The 24,124-nt window shown below is 39.6% G+C and overlaps 2 protein-coding genes across 2 annotated transcripts in view; one reads left to right on the top strand and one right to left on the bottom strand.

Annotated features, from left to right (window-relative positions):
- DNAH12 (dynein axonemal heavy chain 12) overlaps window positions 1-9,539 on the bottom strand; it is a 138,434-nt gene extending 128,895 nt beyond the window's left edge. The window contains exons 1-3 of the mRNA XM_063291760.1: window positions 9,367-9,539; window positions 4,951-5,041; window positions 514-540 (exon numbers count right to left, since the gene is read on the bottom strand). Coding sequence (XP_063147830.1) covers window positions 514-540; window positions 4,951-5,041; window positions 9,367-9,539 — 291 coding nt within the window. The remainder of the gene's footprint in view (window positions 1-513; window positions 541-4,950; window positions 5,042-9,366) is intronic.
- Window positions 9,540-17,114: 7,575 nt separating this feature from the next.
- PDE12 (phosphodiesterase 12) lies at window positions 17,115-23,531 on the top strand. Its single transcript, XM_063291759.1, has 3 exons — window positions 17,115-18,550; window positions 19,788-19,866; window positions 22,597-23,531. Exons 1-3 carry the CDS (start codon window positions 17,252-17,254, stop codon window positions 23,037-23,039), a joined length of 1,821 nt encoding a protein of 606 aa, XP_063147829.1. The 5' UTR covers window positions 17,115-17,251; the 3' UTR covers window positions 23,040-23,531.
- Window positions 23,532-24,124: the final 593 nt, after the last annotated feature.

The raw sequence follows: 24,124 nt of genomic DNA, 5'->3' as shown, positions 1-24,124 counted from the left end.
CCATATACACTACAAGCATAATCTAACACAAAGAAAGCACTACATGTGATAAAGGAGTGACAAATGCCATTTTTCTATTAGCTGTATCAATAAACTCCATCTTTTAGAAGCTCTTACATAGCTTAATCAGAATTCTTAATTAATTATTAATTAATGTAATGTGTAACCTCAAAAATAAATGAATGCTATTTTAAAAATCAGAAATTTATGTTACCCATATTTTAATCAAAATCTTTTATGATTTTGATTTGACAAGTCTTCCAAAACCATGAATATGGCTGTCAAGTTAAACTAATAATTTGCTAGACTAGGATACATTAATAAATATGATCTTCAAGTTACATTAATAAAAATATAGAGCATGTTCATTATTTATGTTAGTTCTACAGATAAGAACCAACAAGTACTATGAATATTGGCCACATTTCCATATCTCATAAATCTTATAAAGTTTAGGCAACATGTTAGAATCATACAATGGGTCTTTTAAAAATCCTTAAAAGTTTCACTTACTCTTATTTGTTTCTGTTCACTGTTCATCTGTTGAAAAACAAAGTAAGAAAAGATCACAAAATTGAATGAGAAATAATTTAGTTTTGGTGGTGGCTGGTGAAGAAATCTACTGATGGAATGCCTGGAACTTGGAAGTGGGACTTGAATACTTCTTATTGAAAATGTGGAAAGAGGTTATTTTGGTCAACATGATGCCAGCAGGTAATCAACTGACTAGCAGTAGGGCTACCAAATCTATATGCAGAAATCAGGACAACCACTAGATGGGAGCAAAGAGACTGAGTTATCTCTAGTAGGAATTGCTTGCAATAAGAAAATGAATGTACTGTACACACCACGCTGAGAGAGCATCTGTTTCCATTGCCTCCTAGTGATTAGTAGTAATCGTTTATTTCCAGCCTTGATTATAGGTAGTCCTCATTTAACCAACATTCATTTAGTGATGGTTCAGACTTAAAACAGTGCTGGAAAAAAACAACTTATGACCTGTACTCACACTTACAACCATTGCAGCATCTCCATGGTCATGTGATCATAATTTGGGTACTTGGCAACCAGTTTGCATTTATGACCATTGCTGCGTCCCATGGTCATGTGATTGACATTTTCTACCTTCCCAGCCAGCTTCTGACAAGCAAAATCAATGGGGAATCACATGATTCACTTAACAACCATGTGGTTTGCTTAACGCCTGTGGTGATTCGCTGAACGACTGCCACAAAAAAGGTTGTAAAATCAGGTTGGATTCACTTAATGACTGCTTCGCTTAGCACCAAAATTCTGGTCCCAACTGTGGTCATTAAGCAAGGACTACTTGTAGCTTGCAATAGCAATGGTATTACGCGCTGGAGTTATTACTTTGTTGTAACCCAAGATTTTTAATTATTTATATTTATTTTTTAAAATATGCATTTTACTATTTTTTTTGCAATGAAACTATTTGAATACCTAAAAGTATATGTATTATTTTTATAGTCTTCTGGTTTAAAAGAAATGCTTGTGTCGAAAATTCAATCAGGCTAAGCCAAAACTTTTTACAGCTATGCAATAAATGAATACTTCTCCTGTTATGCACTATTGCTGGTATCTGCAGCAGTGCCGCTCATTCAGCTAGTACAAATTTGCAATAAGAAAGGGAACGAAGCAGATTTCTCATGGGAAGAAAAAAGAGCAGGTAAGGAAATGTACAGAGATTTACTGCAATATGACTTCGGATCAAAGAATCAGCCTTTAGAAGTAACCTACTAGTTCCTGACCTAGAAATTATTATAAGACATGGTAGGAAACTATGTATTTATTTTATCTATTCCACCTTTCTACCCAGAGGGCCCTTAAGATGGCTAATATGAATTCCATGAAATAGATCTTAGTTATTTCCAGAGCTCAGTGGAACCATTTATGTAGTAAAAGTGAAATATTCAAAGGCAAAGAGCCTACTCAATGCCTGCCCAAAGAATGGTACCTACAGGACAAGTAGAGTGCCCATGCATATATAAAATCCCATCCTAATCACTTTTAATAACTAAAGCATTAACAGTGATAGCATTAACAGTTTTTAATTGCTTATACTAATAAAAAAAACTCTTCTGCTTAGGTGAAATCATCTGCTACCTAAGGCTATGGGAATTTTATAGATTATTTAAATGCAGGCCCAAGTTTCTTTGAATAGGATTGAAACAGATCCAGTGGCAGGATAAATACAACACTAACCTATGCTTTGTTGACCTGTAGTTTGTTGAATGAACTACAATATTAAGTGAAAATCAAACAAACCACATAATGGCTTAGTGCTATGTATGAACCAGTCAGGGTGTTGTATCCAGTTTTTTTCTCTTCCTGAAGGCAAAGAGCTGCAGATTCCCTCACACCAAAACTTCTTATTTCTTTGAAACTACGCCTCAATTTTTTCAATGGTTTGTTGAAACTTGCCCACACAATTTGAGCTCCAATTTATCTTATTTACTGACAGAGTTTATACATAACTACTTGAAAAGCATCCCACAGATCAGCTAGATATGAGCTCACTAATATCCCTAAGGAATATGCAGTGGAGGTGAAGAATCGATTTAAGGGACTGGACTTAGTAGACAGGGTCCCGGAAGAACTATGGACAGAAGTTCGCAACGTTGTTCAGGAGGCGACAAGAAAATACATCCCAAAGAAAGAGAAAACCAAGAAGGCAAAATGGCTGTCTGCTGAGACACTAGAAGTAGCCCAAGAAAGAAGGAAAGCAAAAGGCAACAGCGATAGGGGGAGATATGCCCAATTAAATGCAAAATTCCAGAGGTTAGCCAGAAGAGATAAGGAATTATTTTTAAACAAGCAATGCGTGGAAGTGGAAGAAGACAATAGAATAGGAAGGACAAGAGACCTCTTTGAGAAAATTAGAAACATTGGAGGTAAATTCCAGGCCAAAATGGGTATGATCAAAAACAAAGATGGCAAGGACCTAACAGAAGAAGAAGAGATCAAGAAAAGGTGGCAAGAATATACGGAAGACCTGTATAGGAAGGATAACAATATCGGGGATAGCTTTGACGGTGTGGTCAGTGAGGTTGAATGGGCCTTAAGAAGCATTGCTAATAACAATGCAGCAGGAGATGACGGCATCCCAGCTGAACTGTTCAAAATCTTGCAAGATGATGCTGTCAAGGTAATGCATGCTATATGCCAGCAAATTTGGAAAACACAAGAATGGCCATCAGACTGGAAAAAATCAACTTATATCCCCATACCAAAAAAGGGAAACACTAAAGAATGTTCAAACTATCGAACAGTGGCACTCATTTCACATGCCGGTAAGGTAATGCTCAAGATCCTGCAAGGTAGACTTCAGCAATTCATGGAGCGAGAATTGCCAGATGTACAAACTGGGTTTAGAAAAGGCAGAAGAACTAGGGACCAAATTGCCAATATCCGCTGGATAATGGAAAAAGCCAGGGAGTTTCAGAAAAACATCTATTTATGTTTTATTGACTATTCTAAAGCCTTCGACTGTGTGGACCATAACAAATTGCGGCAAGTTCTTAGTGGTATGGGGATACCAAGTCATCTTGTATGCCTCCTGAAGAATCTGTATAACAACCAAGTAGCAACAGTAAGAACAGACCACAAAACAACGGACTGGTTTAAGATTGGGAAAGGAGTACAGCAGGGCTGTATACTCTCACCCTACCTATTCAACTTGTACGCAGAACACATCATGCGACATACGGGGCTTGAGGAATCCAAGGCTGGAGTTAAAATCGCTGGAAAAAACATTAACAATCTCAGATATGCAGATGATACCACTTCGATGGCTGAAAGCGAAGAGGAACTGAGGAGCCTTATGATGAAGGTGAAAGAAGAAAGTGCAAAAGCTGGCTTGCAGCTAAACCTCAAAAAAACCAAGATTATGGCAACCAGCTTGATTGATAACTGGCAAATAGAGGGAGAAAATGTAGAAGCAGTGAAAGACTTCGTATTTCTAGGTGCGAAGATTACTGCAGATGCTGACTGCAGTCAGGAAATCAGAAGACGCTTAATCCTTGGGAGAAGAGCAATGACAAATCTCAATAAAATAGTTAAGAGCAGAGACATCACACTGACAACAAAGGTCCGCATAGTTAAAGCAGTGGTGTTCCCCGTAGTAACATATGGCTGCGAGAGCTGGACCATAAGGAAGGCTGAGAGAAGGAAGATCGATGCTTTGGAACTGTGGTGTTGGAGGAAAATTCTGAGAGTGCCTTGGACTGCAAGAAGATCAAACCAGTCCATCCTCCAGGAAATAAAGCCAGACTGCTCACTTGAGGGAATGAAGGCAGAACTGAAGTACTTTGGCCACATAATCAGAAGACAGGACACCCTGGAGAAGATGATGATGCTGGGGAGAGTGGAAGGCAAAAGGAAGAGGGGCCGACCAAGGGCAAGGTGGATGGATGATATTCTAGAGGTGACGGACTCGTCCCTGGGGGAGCTGGGGGTGTTGACGACCAACAGGAAGCTCTGGCGTGGGCTGGTCCATGAAGTCACGAAAAGTCGGAAGCGACTAAACGAATAAACAACAACATTGTCTCTGGCACTCTAATAAGTCAATTTGTGTGTCAGTGGAACTGTGTGCTGGTCTCTGGTTCTAAATGAACTCTTGGAATTCTCCTACAATAATCACCACAAATCAGCAGCAATTATATTAAGTTTGGTAGTTCAAAGAGTCGGAAGCGACTGAATGAATAAATAACAACAACTTGAAAAGCATAGCCCTGGTGCAAATTTTTCTTAGGATAGATCTTATCCAGTAAGGGAAAAGAAGATGAATGCAGACTGGGTTGAATTCAAGAGATTAGTACACTAGCAGTTAATTGTGCCTGAATACACACAGACTGATGTGGCAGTGCTGTAAAGAAAAGGAAAACCAAAAAAACAAAGTATTATAATATATATACTGAAATAAAAACTTACAGTATAAGGCAATTGTGGCTCAACAGGCTCAGGCTCTCTCTTAACGAATTCGTCCATGGCCACCGTATAATCTTTTGTCGCAACATTAATTCTGAAGTAAAATGTATAAGTATAAAAAAATTGTGAACAGTAATTTGAAAAGAAATATAAACTATAATTAAAGAAATATATTAGACTTGTATCTATTTCTTACCAAAACAGTTATATACAGAGTGGGCTATATTCAAACACAATCACATAGATGTGAGAAGGATAAGTCACTTAATTATTTCTAATTTATTATTTTACTCCTACTTTAAATGTCAGTTCCCCTCAAGTCCTCTTATGCCACATCGTGGTGGTGGTGGTATGTTCCTGGGAGGGATGAACAAGGAAAACCAGGAGTGTATGCCAAGAGTATATATGTATTCACAGCAGGGTCACCCAAGGGATGAAGGTCAACCCAGCTGCCCAAGTAAGGCAAGCTGGCACCTATACTGGGTAGCAGAAATATAGGAAGATGCTGGAGGTAGATGATCACTTTAATGACAACAGCAAAGGCATAATTTCATATTGCAAGGGATAATGGTAAACCACTCCTGTATTTTACCAAGGAAACCACATAGACAGACAATATAAAGTGATCAATGATATAGTGCCAGCCCCGCAGGTTGGATGGCACTCAACATACTACTGAGAAACAGCTGAGGATCTTTTGGAGTACTAATGATGTTTTAATCTTCTGAAGGCTAAATTAAAGCCTTCAGGATATCTAGTTGCTGATGCTGCCATGCAGGAAAAGAAAATACAAAGCTGCAAAGACAGTGGGAACATGGAATGCAAGGAACATGAATATGGGAAATCTGAATTCAGTGAAAGATGAAATGAATCAACTACACATTGACATCTTAGGATCAGCAAACTGGTATGGACTGGAATTGGATTCTTTCAGTCAGAAGAACGTACTGTTTACTACTCAGAAAACAAAAAACAAAGAAGAATCTGTATTGCTTTCATATTTAGTAAACATATAGCAAAGATTGTATGTGTGTATTATAAATGCCCATCTACCAGTGGAACATAATATACAAATTAATTAAAGAACCAAGGCAAGACCACTTGTTGTAATCAATGACTGAATAATATCAATTAGACTTCACAGATAACCCTTTAATATGATAGTTATCCAAGTTTATGCTTCAACTGATACAGATGAACAGGCAGTTGATGAGTTTTACGGGTGAAATTCAGTCTGAAATTGACAGAACATGCAAATAAGTTATGTTATTTGTAGTTGGAGACTGGAATGCCAACACTGGAAATAGTAAAGAAGAAAATGTAGTTGGACCATACAGTCTAGGAAACAGAAGTGAATCAGGTGAACAATATTTTGGTTTCTACCAATCCAATGATTTCTTTATTGCTAACTAAATGTCCCCCAACCAACCAAAATGATGTCTATATACATGGACATTACCAGATGGAATACACAGAAATCAATTCAAATATATTATTGGTACAAAGAGGTGAAATTGCTCAATTATAACAACAAAGACATAGCCAGGGGCTGACTGTGGAATAAATCATGAACTGCTCATGTGCAAGTTCCAAGTCAAGCTAAACTGGAAAAACAAACCCAATCATTTTCTACAATATGATCTTAAGCATATAGCCATCATATTCAATGAGAACATCAAGAATCACTTTGAAGTCCTGAACCTCATTGATAGGGAACCAGAGGAACTCTGGAATGAAATCAAATAAGTTAAGGATAAATGTGAAAAGAGACAGCCAAAGACCAAGAAAAAGAGGAAACTAAACTGGATGTCAGAACAAACTGGAAATTGCCAAGAAGAGAAGCCAAAGCCATGGAAGAAAAAAATCTCAAGAAAGAACAAAGCATTTCAGACAGCTGTTGGGGGAGACAAGAAGCAGTATTACAATGACATTTGTAAAGACATCAGAGATGGAAACAAACATGAAAAAACAAGGTAAATGTAGAAGAGTACAGAGACAACCTTGAAGAAAATATGCAACAAACTTTGGAAAAACATGAACTTTACCCAGGAAAACAGGAAGGCATGAGAAAGAAATGCAAGATTGCTCTGCTTTGACTCTCTATGTTATAAGAGGGAGGGAAGGAGATATGTCAGGCTTTCAAGATCCTGTTATATTATAACTTATATCAACAGAGTTCTAATATTTCTTGTAGTGTCTGTTTCCTTATTTAGGTCTACCTTGAAGGGCTGACAGAAAGTCTTCCAAAAGATCTCTAAATTCAGGAGGTTCCAATCTTGAATTTGTATGTTAAAGGATCTCAATGGACAGATAGTAACTGATTCCAAGAACATCAAATGAAGATGGATTGAATATACTGAAATTCTGTACAGCAGGTATGTCAACCTTAGGAGATACTCCCTACATATAAGAACCTCTAGTACTAGAAGGTGATGTTCAATCAGCACTCCAGCCATTACCAAGTCACAAGGCTATAGGAATTGATGGAATATGTACATGAATATGGGAAGAAATAGAGGAAGCATCAATCAAAGTTCTAACCAAACTATGATAACAGATCTGGAGAATGACACAGTGGTCAACTTATTAGAACAAGTCAGCCTATATACCAATACAAAAGAAAGGAGACTTAACAGAATGTGCAAACAATCACACAATTTCCTTAATTTCACATGCTAGCAAAATAATGTATACATCATCCAACACAGATTAGAGTCCTACATGGAAAGGTGGGGTGTCAGATATTCCAGCTGGCTTTAGAAAAGTTTGAAGAACAAGAGATGTTATTGCTGATCACTGGATAACTGAGAAAGCCAAAAAATACCCAGAATAAATCAGTATGAGTTTCATTGCAAATAGAAAGGCCTTTGATTGCACTGACCATGTCAAGCTGTGGAATGTGCTTAGGAAAATGGGAGTGCCAGAACATCCCACTGTCCTCATGTGAAATCTATACATAGGACAGGAAGCTACAATGTGGATGGAACATGGCAAAGCTGACAGGCTCCAGGTTAGCAAAGGAGTGAGAAAAGTCTGTATACTCTCTGCTTATTTATTCAACCTATATGCTGAATATTGAGGGAAATTGGATTGGAAGAAGATGAGTGTGTTATTAAAACTGGAGGAAGAAACATCAATAACCAATGCTCTATTGATGACACTACACTGATAGCTAAAAATGCAAATGATCTGGAAGCTCTAGTAAAGAAAAACAAGAAGCCCAGTGAAAAAATGGGACTATGATGAAATATAAAGAAGACTAAACTAATGACAACAGGTCCAGCAACCAGCCTAAGAACCGACAATGAAGATTTCGAAGTAGTTGATAGCTTTTTCCAGCTTTTTCCAAAGGAAGAGCATCCTTTGGAAAGGATGCATCAAGAGATAGGCATCAGACTAGCACTTGACAGGGTAGCCATGAAGGTCTTGGAAAAGATATTCAGATGTGGAGATGTGCCTATTAACTACAAGGATCAGAATTGTGCAAGCAATGGTTTTCTTTCTGACAGTCTATGGAAGCAAAATCTGGATCTGAAGAAGCAGGATAGAAAGAGTACTGACACTTTTGAACATCGGTATTGAAGACTTCTGAGAATACCATGGATAGCCCATAAAACAAACAAATGAATCATTGAGCAAATTAATTCAGAGTTCTCACCCAAGGCACAAATGACCAGGCTCACATTATCATGTTTTGGACACACTATGCAAAGATCTAGCTTCCTTGAAAAGACTATAATGTTGGGAAAGGTAGAAGAGAAGAGAAGAGAAGAGAAATGACCAACAGCAAGGTGGGTGGATTCAATTACAGCAGCAATGGGTATATTGCTGGAAAAGCTAAAGGACCAGGTTGGGGATAGATTTTTTTTTATTTGTAAGCCACCCAGAGTCACTTTTATAGTGATATGGGCAGTGTATAAATTTAATAATAAATAAAAAAATAGATCATCCTGGAGAAGGTCTATCTATGTGGTTGCTAACAGCTGATGTCACAAAATCAGTCAATCAATTGAAATTTTAGTGGCTGATTTCATAAATTGTACTAAGACAGTTTAATTATAGTTTGTTGAAATAACTACAATTGGCTAGATTCACACAATATACATACCATGACTTATAGTACTGTAATGTGTAAGCTTAGCTCACACTGCATTTGTTACTTTTTAAGTATCTTTTCCTGCACATTTTAAGGTAAAGCATTTGAAATTGAATTAAACATGACCATCTGTTAATATCTGTATGTCCAGCAACTTACAGCCTAGCTGTACATGTAGGAAGATAGTGCAAGACATGTACAGTATGTCAGATAGGAAAATACAAACTTCTTTTTGAGCCCAGGAACAGAAAGTAAGGCAAGCGCTGGATGTCAGAACGAAGTATCACTCTGTAATATTTACTATATAGAAAGAGAGATTTTACATGATCTTGTTAAGCATCTTCTGTTGTTCCTTTACTCTTCGGTATTTCATCAATTTCTTCTGTTTTTCTGTCAACTCCTTAGATGTGGAAGGAAGAGCTATGGGTGGTAACTGAATATTCCATACATCTTCATCTTCATCAGGAGAGTTTGTTGATTTACTTGGAGCTGACATCTAAAATAAAAGCAAGCCATTTTGAACAGAGAGAAAAACGGTCAGATTATTAAACTACACTTTCATAAAGATCAGATTACGGTAGCATGGTTTTTTTCCAATGGAAAATCCATTATTTTAATATAGATAAAGGTGTTAATTTACTGATTATGTAGAAATGGGTGAAAGTCAAAACTTAATACATCATATTAAGTAGTTTTATGTTGCTTTTAAGTGCAGTGTTATATAAACTCTATATACATTTTCATTTGACTGATAGAGCTCTCTTTGAAAATTCCAATAAATAACTGGAAGCTAATAACTTTCAGGATCACTGGTTTAATTAAGTGCTTTGAGATTCCTGAACATGACCCTAACTTTAAGCAAGAACTTGTGATTACTTTTCTGTAAAGGCATACATGTATATATAAAAAGGAGTTTCTAATATTCCTCACACTCTTGGCATGGATCAAGAAACAGAATGTACAGCAGAGTTATACAGGACTAACACGCTTAGTTTTCAGTGGTTCCATTAGTAAACTGAAAGTATACAGGCTACAGTTCTTACAGTCACCATGTGTGAAAAAGTTCTTAAGACTGAAATGGACAGGTCACTGAAAATGTCAACTGAATGTGGTGCATGACTGAAAAAAGTGAATCCCATGTTAGAAATAGAAAAGAAACAAAAAGAAAAAAAGGGGGGAAGTATATAAAGAAGTAACTTCCCTCTTCATCACAAGTATAAATAATTTTAGTAACTTATCACGTTCTCTAAAAACACAACAAATGCTCTCTTCTACCCATATCTCATCTCCTAACCATAAACAAAATCTTAAAGCCTTGTTGTTCAGTCCTGGTCAGCAGAAGTCCATTAAGGGTTACCAGAGATAACAACATGATTAAATAAACCAACTTTATATTCCTTCCCTGTACTTTTAACAATCTTGGTTTTTAATCCCATCAAATAGTGTCCTAGAACTTGATTTCTTTTTGTTTTTTCTTTATCCCTTCTCAGAAAATCCTTCAAAACTTTAACAGATCTCTCTTGTAAATCCAATATAGAGAAGTTGTCCATATCACTCTTCTGCTTTGTTATTTGTATGTCCCTTTTAATTATCAACACATCAACCGGTTTCATTTGTATATCCAATATATCATCTTTTTCCACATCATTCTTGTAGCTTGTCATCCACATTCAAATCAATTTCAGTCTTATCTCATAGCTTGTTCATCTTCTGTAACATCATTTACATATCATCTATTTATGGTAACAGACATATTAGTCCATTTTTAAGTTTCCAAAATCAACACTCTAAACACCCTTTTGCTGTTTATTCCAAAAAATATTTTTTTCTAAACCCTTAAACTTGTACTTGAAACTTCTTTTACTAAGGAGAAGGAAACTCACAGTGAATGCAGTAAAGACTTGTTTCTCTGAGGGTTCTTAATATTTAACAAGCAGTAAAGAATAAATCCAAAAGTGATTAAGAAATGAGGCTAGATCAAGTTTTAGGGCCATACAGGCTATGTTACAACTGTGAACTTAGATGAAATCCCTTGACTCCCAGCCACTCGCATAAGCCAACCACTAAATCCTTGGTTCCTGTGGTCTACTCACATACAGCAGCTCTCCAGAGTTCATGTGGGCAATCTCATGCTCCCTCCTTTCTTTGGAGAGATTTCGCCAGCCATGATCCAGCATCTGGCCGCCAATCTCTACCATAAACACAATCCTTGCTCCTTCGGGATGTTTAACTTGCCATGTCCTCACCTATTCTTTTTTTTTTGTACTTTCTATTTTTTTTACACATATATACATATACATATATGTATTCGTTTTTTATCTTTTCAATTGTAATCTCCAATAAAATTATTAGAAAAATTAATCCCATGTTAGAGAGATTAGGAAAGGAACAGAAAATAAAAATATTATTATGCTATTACAGAAAACTATGGTTCAGCCATATTTGGAATACCATAGACAAATTCCTTACCTTTGTTCCTTCCACACAACAGAAGTAAGGATTTCTTACGTTGTAAAATCAGTTGTAACAAATGCAGGAACTTTACTTTGTAAGAAACTTACATCAACTGATATACTGTACTTACATCAAATACATGGATTGTTTTGCTGGTTCACCTTTGCCAGCTAGGGTAAAACTTCTATCTATTAAAGAGGAACTAAATGATGGATGTTCTTCCCCTTGGCTGGGTGGGAGGAGGAATTTTTCATGTACTTTGTGCAGCTTGCTGATAGCTTAGTATTTTTTTAAGCTGCAGTATTATGTGAGAACTGGACCATTCATTTCAGAAACTTTGTAAGGAGGGTATTAGAGAAATGTATAAGAAAATAATCTAATAACTAGTAGTAGTAATTGTAGTAATAGCAGCAATATAGATACTTCTGATACCTAGTCAGTATGCTACTGAATACCAGTGATTAGGGGACAATAAAAGAGGACTTTTGCTTCCATTTTCAGCTTGTCTTATACAAAGCAATTAAGATATACCAGTGTTTTTCAAAGCCTGGTTGGAGAACACCTGGAGGTCCCCCAAGCTCCTCTCAGGCGTCCACAAAATCAAAATTATTTTCCAGCCTATGTTGAAAAATAATTAAATATTAAAATCCCATCAAACAATTGTGAGAAGCAGTAGTGGCAGGGAATGTGTCAATTTAAATTTTTAATAGGGTAAATATCAATACAAACAAAAGCTCTTTTGGGATCTTCCATAGTTTTTAAAAGTGGAAAGGAGTCCTGAAAGGAGAAAGTTTAAGAAACACTGAGATATACAATCTACTTATTTATTTACCACATTTATATCCCGCCTCAATGGCATACAGGCTCGGGGCAGCTTCTCATTCCAGAGAAAGGGCTCCCCAAGGAAGAATCAACAAGATCTCACAAAGCAAAGCAGTCGCGACTTTGAGTGCGCGTCTTTATTTCCGCCCCTGCAAGCTTGCAAATACGAATCTAGGTAAGTTCAGTTAATTTTCAAGCGCCTCCCCGAGAACAGCAGCATCTGTATGGGAGGGAAGGGTTGCTGTCGTTCATCGGCGGGTTGGTTTTGAAGGAACAGCAGGACAGTTTCATTTGCAGCAACTGCTGCCTTGCCCTATCCCGGGAAAATACAGTAGGTCTTCAGGTAAGGAATAGGATGAATGCTAGCCGAAATCCTGGAGTCATAAAACACCCCCTTGTTTGAAATGTATCCACGTTTGGAAGCATCCGGCCGAGCCCAGCCCTCTCTCACCTTCTGGGCCCCTCACCTCTCTCAGTGTTGGTGCTCCAAACAGAGTGGGATCGGCTGTACTTGACGGAGAAAAGGGGACCGACGACCTGACGTCCAACTCCACAGGCTCCGGCACCTGGGAGTGTCAACAAGGCGTTGGTTGCTATGGGTACGAGGGTAGGGCGCCGCCCCCAAACTGTTTTGCGAACGGCCCCGCCTCCCGCTTTAAATTCACCCGCCGCGCGAGAAGGGCTCGCGATGCCCGAGGTTCCTTTACTAAAAGGGGAAGTGCTCTAATGGCTTTGAGTTTGCTTTACTTTTCCGGAAGGGATGCGCCGCCGGCGCGGTCCCAAAGGCATCACTTTACTTTTGAATCCTTGTCTTTCAGGAGGATGGTTGTAGCATATTAAAAACGAACACCGGGAGGAAAAGGCGTCCTAACCTTGCTCAGAAACACTTTGCTACCACTTACGTTAGGAGTTGAGCACTAAAGAGGAACCGCACAAAAAACATTTTGACTAACATGGAAACGTCAATTTTATTGTCATTAAAAATATAACTGCCCAACGGGCTGATTCAGATTTCTTTTTAATTTTTGAACAGATAAAATGCTATTTGGATGGAATCTATGCACTAATAGTAGGTAAGAGACAGTGTACTGTGGTGGTTCAGGTGTTGTACTAGGGAAACTCAGATTCAGCTCTACCCTCAGCCATTGAAACTCACTGAATGACTTTCAGAGTAGTATCAGTCCCAACTCACCATGTGGTTATAACAATGGGGATAACATGAAAGGAGGCTCCCTGTGTAAGCTGTGTTGAGGTCCTGGAAAAATAGAATATCAATCGAAGCGAGTATTTGTAGCTCAGGGTTGAACTGTGGAGTCCCTGGTGCTCTCTGAGCCTGGTTGTTTTCTTGCAGAGGTTTCATTGCCAGACTAGGCAACATCTTCAGTGCAAAGAGGGAGTGGGCCTTGCTGTCTGTTTATATATTGTGGTAGAATATGTAGGATACTGCCATACTCCAGACCCAAATATTGGTTCATCTAGTTCCATATTGTTTATATTGCCTGGCAATGGTTTATATTGCCTGGCTGTTCTTGGGGATTCCAGGGGGTGAGAAAATCCAGACTGAACTTCTCTACCTCACTATCAGTTCCAACATATACAAATATGAAATGTTAAACTTTAATTTCCTGTATAGGGCTTGTCCTATGAAGAGGTACTGGAAGAATCCTGAATTTGCTGAATGGCTACATAAAGAGGTACTGTTAGAATCCTTATTTAGTTTGCTGAATGGATACAATGTGAACTAAACAAGGATTCATCAATGCAACATATGTGTTCAAAGGTTTTCTTGTTGTTCCATGGAAATAACTTCAAGAAGAGTGGAACAAGAATCTACTCAAATTCAGGTGCAGAATCAGTGGAGTTAATTTCTTCAGACAGATTACAAAGCAAAGAACCATGCTGGCAGAAAGATTATGAGGTAACTCACACTGAGGATGAATACATGTCCTCCGAGGAGGGCACTTTTGATGCCTGAATAATCATGGTGAGTTTTGCAACCTTGTGTTTTAGGACATGTCCCAAGCTTCAAAATTTAGGAGTTCAAGAGGCCCCAGTATTCCCAAGGCTGGGAGACAATGTCCCCAAAAACCTATCAGAGGTACTTCAGTAAACTGCCACTTAGACACCAATGCTGGATGTTAAGCATAAAAACAAATTCTGAAATAGAGCATTTTTATAATGAATGGCTGGAATCTCTGTATCAACTCCTGCCATTAGAATCTGCTCAGAATCACTGGTAGCTTTCTGAGATTCTTCTTGTTAGCTACATTCACAAAAATATGCTAAGCAATAATTGACTTTTGCTTAATGTGTTGTGCGAAGCCAAATACGGCAGTTTGTACCTTCTGGTTTCATTCAACATACTAAATCACAAAATAGTATGTTTTGTAACTCTAACCATTTACACTTCAGAATATTGTGCAAACCCCCCAAATTGGGTTCAGTAAACATGGTTAAGCTATATTGTGCAAATATAGCGAGCATATTACAGTGGAGGAGACCAGTCAACTGAAATTTATTACATCATGATTAAACCAGGGCTCAGAGGTCAAATGTAACAATTTTTATTGCCAACAGAAATGTAGCTTGAAGGGATAAACGAGAAGGATTTTTTATATTGTGGCACCTAAATTATCAGTCTTCCAAGAATTACTTAACAATTTCTTTGCTCTCTGTAAGTATGCAGAGAAAACTACTTTATCACAGCAAGCATTTTGGAGTGTGTGTCCTAAGCTAGCTGTTCATAAACTGCTGTTGAGCTGTTTTTATTTGTATTTTACCTTGTTTTGTTTTATTATAGATTCCCTTACATGTACTGTTCTTCATGATCCAAGTACAGAAAGGTTAGATACAAATATTGAAACAAATGAAACAAAACTAATTGGGATGAAAACTACCAGATCTTTATTTTTGAAATTTAAATTTCTCTGATCTGAACCTCTAATTACATTGACATCTTTGTATACATATGGATTGATTTATGAAATATCTTGTGGCTAAACGTAAGAGCTCTATTGACACAGACCAAGGGTGCATCTATTCCACTATTCTATTTCCCACAATGAGCAGATGACTTTGGAAAGCTCAGAAGCTGAATAGTAAGACAATAACTTTTTTCCATAATAGGACTTCAGTGACTAGTATTCAGAAGTGAACTTGTTTCAGATATGGAAGTCAGGCATAGCAAATATAACTAGTGGCTGAATCTGATTCTTGGCAGAATACAGACTGAATAAGTGGTCAACTAGTTTATCACAGTTGCTCTATTCCGTTATATCTGACAAGTATCATTCTGTGCCTCTTGTATCCTTTGGGTCAAAAAACTTGTCCACCATTGCTTATGCAGTACATCTTCAAGGCCTGAATACTGACAACAAATTGACATCTCAGATATCCTTACTATGTACAGTAAGCATAATATACTCTGAGAAGTAACTTGTCTCTGAAAGCTTATCTTTATGTAAGTGGGTAATACTTATCTGTTAAACCATCTATTACAAATAGGACCAGAGTGCAATTTTTAAAGAAAGGTTAAAGGAAGGTGCATGTTTGTATAAAATGTGCATCTAATTTACACGTGTACAGACATTTGTTTCAGAAGATCGCAGCACCAAGAAAACTTACATGGGCAGGTCTATAAAGTTACTATGAGTCAAGTTAATTTAAAACTATTACTAGAATCAATTTTCTTGCAGTAGTAACTAAATACTGCTGAATAAAATAAAATTAATAATTTGTTAAAATTATTTTAAAAACAGTAGTACCTCTTCAGTTTCTTTGCCCTTAATTTTCCATCAAATCCTGCTCCAAAACTTACTGTAAGAGCAGTTTTTCCCATACAAGGTCCTTAGAAATGGAAATTATCTGGGAATATTTAATATTTTAATCATTTTAGAGCCTGACTAGTTAAGGGATTGCCTGAATTATTAGAAATCTATCCTTTTGATGACACCTCTGCTTGCAGGATCTTGTTCTTTGGCCATGTAGTGCATCTCCTGTACAATTCAAACTGTATAATTCTTCTTTCTTTTTCAAATAGGCAACAAGAAACATCTTGGGGTGGGGGAGTGTACCTTTTCAGCCAAAAGGCAACATAGAAATAAAACATGCATAATTTATTTTGTAGCATATAGTAGCAGTGAGTCTCAAATGTAGTCCGAAGTGGATATGCTCAATACTGTATGTCTACAGAACTGGAAAACTAGTAAGTGTGTTGAAGGGGAAGTTAGTTGATGGGCAAAATAGAAATTAGAATCTGCTAGTACACAGCTAGATGATTTGCAGTAAATTGTCAAAAAAAGAAGTTTTTGACCTGACACTGTTTAACCTTCACAATAATAAAGAGCTGTTCCATGTCATATTAGTGTTTTAGAATTCCTGACATACAATAACTTAGATTTAGATTTTATTGAATAAGCAGATAACAGTACAGTAGTAGACTTCAGTGTGTTGCTTCTAAGCTCCAGTCGATACGGCATCTAACTCTGGCTATCCATTCTTTTTGCACTTGGCCCTAATTAATATATCTTTAGGCTCTACTAAAACGCTAAATTCTCAAGTGCCTGAAATCCATCCAGTCCTGGGATAGAGAAAGAACAACCCGTAGCCCTCACTCACTAACGTAAGGCAAATCGCTGACCGGGAAAGGCCACTTCCGGTCGGGGTGCTTCGTACATTCATGGATACGCTAAAGAGACTCTCGACCCCGGCCATCTTCCGGGTTCTTTATTCTCCACCCCTTTCTTTACATCATTCTTCTACCTAGTTATAATCAGCCCTTAGGGGCGGTCGCCATTTCCCAGCAAGCGCTCATTTCCTTTCCCGGTTCGCCCTTCCTCTTCTCTCGCTGCGGGTTTTCTCATTGGCTCTTGCGGAGTGGGGCAGGGCGGCCGAAGTGGTTCTGTGCTGTGGGGCGACCGAGGAGACGAGCAAATGAATGGTGTCAGCCAGGGGTTCCTGCGGCGTCTGCTGGGCACTCTGAAGGTCCTTCCCGGGTTGAGGCATCGGGCCAAACAGCGGCTGAGCTGGTGGTTCCCCACCTTCACCAGCACGTTTCCCGCCATGGAGCGGGCTGTGGTGCGTTGCGTCCCGGCGGAGCCTAAGCTCAGCGTTTCCATCCTGCTGCAAGACGGTAAGACACGGCATCTGCAGCGAGACCAAGCGGAGCCTCTCGGTCAGGCGCTGGCTCGCATCGCCAACAACGTCAGCAAAGGCCACGCCAAGAAGGCCAAGAAGAGCAAGAAGGCGCAGACCGAGGCAGACCCCGGGATGGCGCTGCCGCCTTCGCAACTAGTCGCCGTTTGCCTCTTCTCCCAGGACGGGGAAACCGTGGCCGAAGACGTGCCCAACGGGGAGGCCTGGCAGGACGGGACGGTGCTGCAAATCGGTGAGACCCGCTACCGCGTGGAGCGCAATCCGCCCACTCTGACCGAGCTGCAACTTCCGCGCTCGCTCATGGCCGGCTTCCCCGTGTGCCCCAAGCTCCAAGTCGAGTTCGGCTCTCCCCAGGACTGCCTCTTCCGTTGGTATCAGGAGCAGACAATCGAGCCGGTTGGGCCAGAGAAGGCCGCCGCAAGCGACGGCTGGGTGGAAGCCTCGGCCGGCTCCGAGCGCGTCTTCACGCCGACCAACGCGCATATTGGGCGCCGCCTGAAGCTCGTTTGCACCCCGGGCAACTGCGAGCTGCGCTATGGACTGCCCCGCGAGGTGGAAAGCATAGGCCCCGTGGAGGCTGGGCCGGGCGCCTGCACTTTCGAGGCGCGACATCTCTACACCAAGAAAGTCACGGGGCCGGGACTTATCCGCACGGTTACCTATAACGTCCTGGCCGACATCTACGCCCGGACCGAGCTCTCGCGGACCGTGCTCTATCCTTATTGTGCTCCCTATTCGCTGGAGCTCGATTACCGGCAAAACCTGCTCAAAAAAGAACTGGCCGGCTACAGCGCCGACATTATTTGCCTGCAGGAGGTGGATAAGTCGGTCTTCGTGGATAGCCTGGGGCCTGCGCTTGATGCCTTCGGCCTGGAGGGGCTGTTCAGGATCAAGGAGAAGCAGCACGAGGGCCTTGCTACTTTCTACCGAAGGGACAAATTCAGTCTCCTTAGTCAGCACGACATTGCCTTCAATCAGGCTCTTCTTGAAGATCCCTTGCACAGAGAACTGCGGGACAAGGTGGCCACCTGCCCGCAGTTTGAGGAAAGCCTGCTTAAGCGATCATCAGCTCTACAGGTATGCCTTATTAGTCCACCTGTCGGTGGGGTGACCTCAGGAAGGTAGGGAAGTGGGTGGTCAGTTAAGTTAAAGGGACTTTCATTGAGAAATTAAAAGCTGGAACTATCTCAGCTCCCCAAACTGTCCTCATCCCTTGGTATCTTGAGGCAATTTTTATTTAGTGTAGTTTATACTCTGTTCTTTGTTAAAAGGGCATAACTTGAAATATGGTTTCAGGGAAAAAGAAGAGTAGGATAAAGTTCTCACAAATTGACTGACAGTAGAAAATAATTGAGATACTGTATAGATGGAGCAGAATAGCCAGCCCCTCAAATATAGTTACTCTCTTTTTACTCTACGTTCTTTGAATGTTGGAAAGAAATTGGGAAAAGGGATTCCAGACTTTGTCAGCAAGGATAACTCTGAAAACAGGCCAGTCACTCAGCCCAACTCACCTCACAGGGTTGTCGAGGTGGAGGAAGGTACGTTTGCCACCTTGAGTTAAATAAATAATAAAGGCGGGATAAAAAAAATTTAAAAAAGGGAGAGAAGTTGGAAAATAAAGTTGAGTGCAAAAATGGGCCAGATCTGATTGGGGAGTGCAGAGAAAAACATCCAGAAAGCATTCATCTGATGTACCTTTTTCAGAGAGGCAACTGGACAGTGGCTTGGAATGCTGCTTACTGCTCCATTCTTAAAGCTGCCGCCTTCATGGTCATGTGATGGGTGGTGGTGGATGCAGCTAGTAAGGGTTGGAAGCAACTTTAGAAGCAGTGTGCTACATGTCTTCAGGGATCATATTATTCTTTCCAACCCAACCAAATATTGGAAACAAATTATGTAAAGGAGCCTGGCCTTTGTCCATCAGCAGTTCCCTGAAAATAAAATAGAATGGGGCCAAACCTGGTGTGTGGGGAGAACCCAGCATCAAGATTTGAGTTTGAAATGAGTTGGATCCAACCAGGTCTATGGAGGAAAAAATCTCTCAATACATCTCTATGGGAGAGAAAGGTGGGCAGCAGCTTGGAACGTTGCAGACTTCTCTGTTTATTTATGGCTGCCATTCGGACAGACTCATGGTGGAGCCTTAAAGAACCCCTTCCTTCTTCATTGCCAGACTTGTGCCCTACAGCAGAGCTATATTTTTTGAGTGGTTGGAAAGAATTCCGGAAGCCATGCTCTTTATCCTTTCCCTAACTTAAATACTGTATGCATTATTGTGCAGTATCAAAATTCTTGAATATGTTTTTTGTAGGTTTCTGTCCTTCAGTCTCAAAATGATTCTTCAAGAAAGATTTGTGTTGCCAACACTCACCTGTTCTGGCACCCAAAAGGTAATTCTGTTAGTTACCAATATTTGTTAAGCAGGTTGACTTGTTTTTTGGACTCTGGGGTTGGATATAAGCAGAGAATTGGTCAGCTGAGTCATAGAAACCTGTGTAGTGCAGTTTTTTTGCCACAGGGAGGTGACAACTGAGGTGAGGTCCTCGCCTTAAGTGTGGGGTCCCTTCCAGGTGCAGAAACATTCTTACTAAGCTAAAGCAAGAGCATCAGTGGTTTCTAAGGAAAAAATCTATGATGTTCTTGTCTTGTGACTGTATGAAGCAGAAGAACTGTTTTTAATTGGAGCTACTTAAATATCTGTGGAATAAAAATGTTTTGAAATGATGTCACTGCTGTATAGTGAGTGGAATAATTACGTGACTCCTTTGGGATGTGTATTGCAGTCGAAGGGAATAAACCCCTGGCTTAATTGAAGGAATGGTTAATGTTGTGACTTCAAGCAGGTGGCAGCACTTGCCTGATTGGCTGGACTTGAAAAAGCTAAGCACAGTCAGACCAGATTAATAGCCGTGAGGGAGACCACCAGGAAATTCCAGATAGACTAGAAAGTCAAAGCTCTCCTCGAATGGGGTCCCAAACTCAGTTATCACAAGAATGCATGAGGACTACTAACCTAAGGGATGCAACACTGAACTGTTCTCGTATACTAACAAAAAAAAGTCTCTAATGAGTGCAAATGAAATGTTCATAATTTTCATAAATATGTTAAAAATGTTATTGGAAAACAGCTGTCTTTTCACCATTTCATTTTCGCCACTTAGCCTGGCCGTATTTTTCATCAACTAGAACACGAACATTTAGTTCGTAATTGTTGAATTACAACATATAACCCTTGTGCCTAGTTATCTGAAACTTAGCACTACTTATCAGCTCAGAAGAGGCAACTGTGCTGGAAAGTGATCCTGGCAGTTTTCTTTATGGGGGAAAAAACAACATTTGTCTGTAGTTTGGTGTGTATCACCCTCTCCTAACAATTGTATTTAATTCTGCAAACTTAGCTCAATTTTAGACTACTCTTAAGCAGACTAAAATTTATTAAATATATTCTGTCGTATGAGAGGAGGGATATATAGCAAAGGAATGCTCACGCTCCTCCTTCTTCCAGTACCTTTTAAGGGCCCTGCCTGTACTTACTTGAACAGGAAATTGCAGTGAAGAAAGGAAGAAGTGTGGAGAACTGAAGGAATTAGAGAAAAGGAACACTGAAGAAGGGAGTTGGAAGAAACGAAGAAAATAGAGTCGGAGAGACGTACAGGAAAAGAGCACTGAACAGAAAGAACTGGGAAGATGGGAGCTGAGCCGAAAGAAGTAACAGTAACTGTGGGCCAGAATTTGCAGAACTGGTGGAATCAGCGAAGCGGATGACAAGTGCCAGCTGCTGAGGGAAAGCAGAGTAAAATGTCAGCCAGACCAGCAGATGCAGTAACAGCAATGGGCCCCAGAGCCACATTAGCACTGCAATTGGCTCCAACACCCTTGCAGCACAGTGGCAGATGGTGGCAAAGCAGAACAGTCAAGGGAGCCTGAAAGTCCAGTGGCTGGGTGCTGGTAAGCTGTCCTGAGTGACAGTTACACCACCCAACCATGGGGAGAGGCTAAGTGCCTTCCAGCAACTGCAGCCTTCCCAGACAGGGAAGCCCACATCTTCCACCCAGCATCCTGTCGATAGAGACCACACAAGTGACTGTGCAGCCCTGTGGGTTGAGGAGGACTGGAGAAAGCCTAAAGGTTTAGAAAGAAGTGAATCCAGCCTTTATTCAGCATAAAGAGGATCAGAGTTTAAGGGTGTGCGCACATAAATAAAACTGAAAGATCTTAGAATTTGGAACAAAGTGTAGGGTGACAGAAGATAAAATTGTAGAATTGGAATGAGACTAAGATACAACAGAACAAAAGTAAGAATAGTTCCTGGGAATTTTACACACACACACACACACACACACACACGGAAAATTTATATAGCTGCCTTACATATGTGACTCTGAGCTGCATACAAAGTTAAAAACAAAACAATACAACAAAATAACCAAAAGCATTACAAAAATCATTAAAAAAATTTAAAACAAAACCATTAAAATCAAAATTCCTTATATTATAGAGAAATCTCTTTGGGGTATTTTTTATAATTAAACCCTTTCTGAAGGGAATTGTTTGGCCTCTTGTCTGGTTCTGTCATCATCTCCCAAAATTGACCTGTGATATCCCATGGAAAACTGCAATTGCCAGTGCCCTGCCACTGCAGCTTCTTGCTATCTCTGCTAAGCTGACAGGCCTGACTGAGCTGTGACAACGCCTCAATGTGGGTTAGGTGTGCGTTTATTTATTTATTAATCAAATTTAGCCACCGCCCATCTCCCCCAAAAGAGGGACTCTGGGCGGTTTACAATAAAATCAGCCTAGGTGCAGAGCTGCGCTCTAACCAAAGGAAGATATGTAGGGCCTGTCCAAGATTTGCAAGCTGGTGTCCTGCTTTTGGCTGTCACCATCCAACTGTATATCAGAGTGGCATAGTTCGCACAAAATTACATGGAAAATTACAAGTTTGAAACCCCTGTCCTAGCAGAAGGCGATGGCCAACCATTTCTATACTGTAGTTGGGAGTCAAGTTCAACTTGGGGCTTTGCTTTTTTTTTTTTTAAATCTTAGACTGGATATTAAATACTTTGAAACCTTACAGCCATTGACTGAACATAACAATCCATCCTTCCTTTCGTCTTTAGGTGAAAATATCCGTCTAATCCAAGTTGCAATAGCATTATCCCATATTAAGCATGTGATCAATGTCATGTATCCTGCTACACCTCTCATACTCTGTGGGGATTTTAATGCCACACCATCAACTGGAACATACACTTTTGTCAGTAGCGGCAGCATTGCGGAAGATCATGAGAGCTGGGATTCAGAAGGAAAAGACCAACGGTGTGCTATGTCTCTAACCCACCAGTTCAGACTTAAAAGTGCTTGTGGAGAACCAGCCTACACTAATTATGTTGGAGGTTTTCATGGATGCTTGGACTATATTTTCATTGATGCAAATGCCTTGGAGGTTGAACAGGTAATTCCACTGCCAAGTCATGAAGAGGTAACCACCCATCAGGCCTTACCAAGTGTTTCACACCCATCGGATCATATAGCACTAATATGTGATATAAAGTGGAAATAATCTGATTTTCTGAAATAATGTGTGCTACTTCAGAAAAATTCAGTTCGAATGCTGCTTTGATCATGGTTATTATGTCCTATTTTTAATCCTTTGTAAGTGGTCATACTTTTTATAACCAGTATTCTTATGTACCAGTGCTACATTTTTCTTCTGTTAACGAACAGAATCAATACATTTTGAAACTATAATTGTCCTATTTCATTTTCAGATGACTTTTAAAATAAGGAGTAAGTGTATTTTGTTTAAATTGACATTACATAAAAATTGGAATAAATTGAATGGTATTGTTAGGTACCATACTTTTTCAGTCACTACTGACATTTTGCAGAATATCCACTTGAGTAAATATATGTTGTCTTTATAAGACTCTTTGTATTAAAGATTCAAAAAATATTCTGACAGTTCCTGCTATTGGGGGAAAAGGTCTTACCCATATAAACCAAAATAATTTGGGTTAAGTAATAATAAAATGATGGTATGCTTGGGCAGTGATTTTTTTCTGAATAGGGAGACTGATTTTGCTAGGGAATGGTGATTTTGGCTGATAGTTATCCACCTTTAGGGTAGCTTAATGATTATTGCTTCCTGCTTTTTTTGGAGTTAGTTTTTAAAGAATCTGCATGGTTTGATCAAGGTCTAAGCAACAAGGACTGGGTGGAAGACAGCTTGACTGCCTCCCATCTCACTTCTGTCTTTCACTTTACGCAAAGAGAAATAATTTTTAAAAATAGAGGTGAAGTAGCTGCAGTAGCCCCATTTTTGAGAAGCCTCTCTAGTGTCTTCTCTCTGATGGAGGCTAGAAAAGGTTATTAACCCCCAGTTAATCCTCTTCCAGTCTGGTTGACAAGACCAAGTTAAGATAAGGTACTCATCTGCTAATCCTGTGTACAAGGAGGATAAAATGTCTCCTTTATTAACTGGAGATGTCTGAATTTCCAGATTTGATCAACATACTGGTGTTGCTGGTAATCTGGTTAAGCATGTTCTCACCCTGAGCCATTGAATCATGGATTTTTGTTAAGCCATCCAGAGTTATGAATTTGAGATAGGTGGTCATATAAATCAAATCAATAAATAATTGAACT

This window comes from Candoia aspera, chromosome 2 (assembly GCF_035149785.1).
Source record: "Candoia aspera isolate rCanAsp1 chromosome 2, rCanAsp1.hap2, whole genome shotgun sequence".
In the NCBI taxonomy this organism is placed as follows: domain Eukaryota; kingdom Metazoa; phylum Chordata; class Lepidosauria; order Squamata; family Boidae; genus Candoia; species Candoia aspera.
Note: the sequence above shows the minus strand (reverse complement) of the source record. Positions and strands in the feature narration are given on the sequence as shown.